Source organism: Teleopsis dalmanni, chromosome 1 (genome assembly GCF_002237135.1).
Source record: "Teleopsis dalmanni isolate 2A chromosome 1, ASM223713v2, whole genome shotgun sequence".
Taxonomy (NCBI): domain Eukaryota; kingdom Metazoa; phylum Arthropoda; class Insecta; order Diptera; family Diopsidae; genus Teleopsis; species Teleopsis dalmanni.
In genome coordinates, this window is record NC_051846.1 from 56,395,542 (window position 1) to 56,401,280 (window position 5,739).

General features: G+C 27.2%; 1 protein-coding gene across 1 annotated transcript; it reads left to right on the forward strand.

Annotated features, from left to right (window-relative positions):
* The first annotated feature begins 809 nt into the window (after positions 1 to 809).
* Positions 810 to 4,606, forward strand: LOC119673270. The gene is made up of 7 exons (XM_038084531.1): positions 810 to 984; positions 1,041 to 1,165; positions 2,947 to 3,018; positions 3,075 to 3,290; positions 3,356 to 3,715; positions 3,787 to 3,946; positions 4,004 to 4,606. The coding sequence occupies exons 1-7, from the start codon at positions 918 to 920 to the stop codon at positions 4,477 to 4,479; spliced, it is 1,476 nt and encodes a 491-aa protein (XP_037940459.1). The 5' UTR covers positions 810 to 917; the 3' UTR covers positions 4,480 to 4,606.
* The last annotated feature ends 1,133 nt before the right edge of the window (positions 4,607 to 5,739 follow it).

Here is a 5,739-nt window from a genome sequence, read left to right on the forward strand (position 1 = left end):
TTAAAATTCGCGCGCTGTATATTTTCCGATATTTTAAGTTTATGTAGTTTGGCAGCACTAACCACAATTACTATGCCAAAAATGAGCGCGATCTGTCAGACAGTTCGTTTACGGCAGCTGTTGAAACCAGTTCACCTCAGTAGTGCGTTGCGAAAAAAACAATGGAAAAAAATATTGGACAAAGAGTTTGCATCAAATTTTGTGTTTCGAACGAAATTTCGTGTGCAGAATCGTTGCGAATGCTACAAAAGGCTTATGGGGAATCAGTTTTATCGAAAACTCAAGTTTATGAGTGGTACAAAGCCTTTCAGGACGGTCGTACGACCGTCGAAGACATTTCGCAACGCACTACTGAGGGGAACTGGTTTCAACAGCTGCCGTAAACGAACTGTCTGACAGATCGCGCTCATTTTTGGCATAGTAATTAAGGACAGTGCTGCCAAACTACATAAACTTAAAATATCGAAAAATATACAGCGCGCGAATTTTAAATGAGAATTTCCGAAAACTTTTCAGTCTTAATGTATATTAAAATATATTAATATATTAAATTGTTATAAAAATATTAATAATATATATATATAATAAAGTAATAAATGAAAACCACACCCAAATACAACATACAAATAACATTCTGTCAAATAAATTTTAAAATTTAAAATGAACGCATTAAAATAAAATGTTAAAACCTTTGCGTTGCAATGTGCGCCATACAAAAACAAATACACGAAGCAATGTGAAGCAATAAAAAGAAAAATTGTTGTGCTCTCTGTTTTGTTTACTGCTGTTTTTCTCTGTGTGAGCGGCGAATAAGAGCAACAATGAAATCGACCAAAGAAGAACGACGTTAGTTGTACATCGATTGTTGTTGAATGCGTTATCTTATGTGTTAAAAACGATATTTAAAGTGTTAATAAATGGATTTAAAAGAAATAATTTTAAACGAGTTTAAATTAGGAGAAGATGCTCTAAATAGAATAATTGGTAATAAATATTTATAAATACCTACAAATTTTACAATAACCACATTTTCTTTTTAGCCTTCGGATTGGAAGCTGATGATTTACAATTTTTAACAGAAGATGACATAAGGGAACTTTTTCCATTAAACATGCTTCGTTCTAGAGTACGTTTTCGTGCGAAAATAAATGATTGGAAGGAAAAAGTAAGAAATTTTAAACAAATTAGTTTGTACAACAAGTGTGTTTAGCAAAAATTTCATTAAAATTTGAATGCACGTATGTGTATATACATACATTTATTAACTAATCATTATGAAATTAAAGAAAACATGTAGACCCAACTCGACCATATAATAATGTGTTGAAAGAAATATAACACAAAAGAGAAACCGAAAACGTTGTTATGAACATGTAGTAAAAACAAAATTACAAAATTAATTTGTAAACAAACGTTACCCGAAGAAAATCCGCTGACAAGTTGGACCAACAGAATTTAGTTGCGACTCAACCATTATCAACAACGAACATGCCATTTTAAGTATGAATAGTATTCATACTAATTTCATAATAATCTTTATTTTAGTTTTGTTGCTGATAATAATATAAGTAAAGTAACTAAACAAAAGAAAGTTGTGTAAAAACAAATTTGTGTTTTAACTGTCAATTCGTACTTCTATAAATAATGGAAAGTATCAGCCCAACGCTACTTTAGGATAAACTTAACTCGTTTAAGTTATTCCGGCTCTATATTAAAACTCTGTACATTATGTGTAAAATTTCATTGATCTGAGCTTGCAGTTTAGAAATAAAATTTAAACATACATAATAAATTCATTCTAATTTGTAATACTAATAACATAGCTAAACTTCTTCAAGATTAATTAGCATAAAAAATTTTTGCTATAATGGCCTATCAATAAAATAATCAATTTTTTACCCTTTATAATAAAAATAGAAAAAATAAAGAGGTTTTTTTGAAAAGTAGTGAGCTACAACAACAATAAATAAAAGAAAAAATATTCATTATTATTATTCATTATTATTATTAGAGCAGATAATGAAACACCGTGTGACCTATACAAACATTTGTATCATCTCTGGAGAGAGTCTTTTAAGCCGACCAAGTCAAATAAAGACTATCGATAAACCGAAAAATATCACTTGATCACTTCGTTCTATTGAAATCCGAATGGAAAATGTACCCATTTTCTGCAATTGCAGAGCCTTAGTAGATTAAATGGGCAGACATTTTACTCTGCTTTTTACAAAAACTGTAAGTGACACAGGCGGTAACCTCTTCTCTCCAAGGTTAATTAAGTGGGGTCAATTAAGAAAGAAGTGCTTAATTTGACTTCAGATCTATTTAAAATATAAAATAAGTCATTTGCAATGACTAAAGTGGAGGGCAAGTTTAGTTAAATCATTGTTTTTCGATATCCACAACTTACCCATAACTTATTCTTTAAAATTTGTAAACTTTGAAACATTGCAATGTTTAAATATATATTTCTTAGCTTTCGGGTTGTTTAATTTTTTTCTTATAAATGATTTCATTTAGGATATAAAATGAAAAGGTTTTTCAATACAGTAAGTGTTTCCAGTTCAAATATCTTCATTATTTGAATTGATTTTTCTACTTTTATTTACTTATATTTATTATTTAAGGGCTATTATCTTAAACTTTAAAAATAAAGAACTGTTGTAGTTTTTGTATTTATATTTATTTATTTAGTCATTTTCTGTATGAAGTTGCTAACGTTTCAAAGTTTTTTATCTTTATCTGGATGGATTTAGATTAATTGAACAATTAATCTTTCAATCCTAAAATTAATGTTATTTATAGCGGATTAATGTATTAAATTATATTCTAGATGTGTTGTTTTGTAGCAGTAGCAGTTAACTCATATTGATGTTATTGGTATCCTCTTCTATCTATGTTTTTTGAATGTATGGCTCTTCTTAATTTCTTTTAAATTTATTTTAGTTATCTTCAGATACTTCGTTTGATGCTGAAAATTTAACTGAATCTAGTCAAAACTCACAACCATCGCTAAAGGTAAGAAACATACACTTTTACTTCATTTATACTTGTTAATGACTTTAATTATTAAGTCTTTACTGCAAATTATGCAAGAATCATCGAATGGCAGAAGGATTCTCCAATACTATGAAGAAAATTCAAATCTTAGCAATAAAGAAAGAGAAGGAATAATTGAAATTATTTTAGATGAGTACTGCATTTACCAGAAACGTAAACTTAAACCAGAAGATATGAAAACATTAGCAGACGAAATAATTCAATTGTTTTCATGTGAAAAGAAAAACTATGTAAGTTTAAATTAATTACAAAAATTTAATATTAATAATTCATTTGTGTAATTTTTATATAATAGGACTATTACTACATTCCTCGTCAACGAAAAAAAAGTCCAAGCGGGAAGTTGTTTTCAAAATATTTTAACATTCGAACAAAACTACGTAAATTAAGTGAAAGTCATAAAGCAGCTTTTGAAAATGATGAATCTATGGAAATGGATCAGGTTGTGGTTAAAACTGAAGCTGTCGAATATATGGATATAAGTGTCAACCTTTCTTTAAAAAATGATTTATCAAAAGACACCATTTCCTGGGATGAAGTACTAGATAAATGGCGGCAAACTTTTACTTTACGACAAAGTGATCTTACAACATTTACATATGTTGAATTTTTATCTCAATGGCCTAAGCTGAAAGATAAAAGGGCTCCGGAATTGGTCAGTCAATTAATTTATTAATTACGTAGATTGATTGATTGTATTATTTTAATTGCCTTTTATGTATGTAGATCAACATCGATTTTGGATTTTTATTTCCAAAAAAACAAAATTTATTAAAGACTAAATGGAGTGATTTCAAGAATAGAGTGCGCTTGTATTATGAAACAAACATTCGTAATAGCAAATCTAGGGATCTCTTCGTTTTGTCCAAAATTACAAAAAAATTAAGTAAAGTTTAAGTTTTCAGTTAATAAACACAGATTAACCAAAATTCTATTTTTTTAGATTGCGAAGACTATATCTTAACTTTACTACTAAACTCAGTTCTTTTACCAACTGCAGTTTTTAAGAATGGTGAAGGGAATAAATCAAAAAAGGTATCAATTGAGGATGCAAATGAAGGCTTAGTAATGGAATTACCTTCAATCAATGATTGCCATAAAAAAATTGAAGAACTAAACAGCAAATATTATGAAACAAATTCAGGAATTCAACCATACTTAATAGTGGAAGGAAATCCTTCAGAAGGCTTGAAATCTTTTTACATTTACTTAAGTGGAACTATATACAAATTTAATTCCTTCTTGGATAGTTTGGATATTTGTTTTAAATTGTACCATGTTCTGAATTTGAAATACCCTAAAGTATGTGAGATCCCTTGGACACTGATTCAGAAATACTTATTTGAAATTGACACTGTTAATGATTTGAAAAATGCAAATTTGAGTGTAATGTTAACATATTTGCAAAGTGAAAATTAAGTCATCAAAAATAATTGTTTGAAATGAACACAGGTAATAGTTAAAAGTAAATGCAAAACAAATTATCAATCTCTAGTGCTTGAGTTCATGTATACAAATTTTCAATTTGCAAAATTAATCAAGTGTACCAAGTATCAAAAATACATGTACCAAAATCAATCCTTAAAAATTACTCACCCATATTTAGAAGTTTTAATTGTTTTACTCTCTAACTATTTATGCATTACAAAACGATTTATTCGAAATTAGCTACGAAAAAGACGACTATTTTAAGAAGTAACGGTCCATGTATACATATGACTGATATTAGGTCGTAAATAGTAGATTATTTTTTTTTTCAATTATTTTTCTACATTTTTTTAATTTTATGTTTTTTGATTTTTGTCTGCATGATATGCTCTGTATGTTTCCCATGCTACAAAATTTTAAAATAAAAATTATTTTTAACCATTCAACGAGATTAGAAGTTAGTATATACTAATTATTTTCCTATTTTTTTTAAGGATTGTTTGCAAATTATGTTCAGTGTTAGACACTGCATATGGCTTAGTAATTTAACATAGTACCGTTGTTTTGCATCAGTTCTGTACTGTAATGGAAATCAGTCTAATATTATTTTTATTAATATTATTGACATCAACAAGATACGTATAGTTTTTTTTTCAAAACTTAGTTCTTTGATACAATTATTTAAACTAATTACCTAACTGTAAATAACATTACATATCGCGATTGTGTACGAGTGAAATTTATATTACATACAACATAACTTATTTATAACTTGTATTCTAAAAAAATATATAATAAATAATTCTAATATAATTTAAATTCCTTCGTAAGTTCAGTTTTATCAATAGGTTATAAATTAAGTAATTTTACATTTAATTAATTAATTGATGTACATACATTTATCTAAATTTTAGTAGAAACGTGAGTTTTCAAAACAAATATACTATTTTGAGCTCAATAAAAAAATAAAATACTTAGTATCCAATAAAAAGTATTGCTACGTATTTAATAAATTGTATTTTATTATAATATATAATTAATAACTTTCTGTATTAAATCACATAAAAATTCAGTTATAGGACTAGCAAAATTTATTATTAGGTTATTTGGAGGTCCCGATCGTACAAAAACCATTATATTATAATATTCAGTATTAAAAAAGTATTATTTTTAGGTTCCCTAATATATTTATTATTAGCTTTACTTTATACAGATATCATTTAAATTAGTAGTGTGTTTGAATGCAATAAA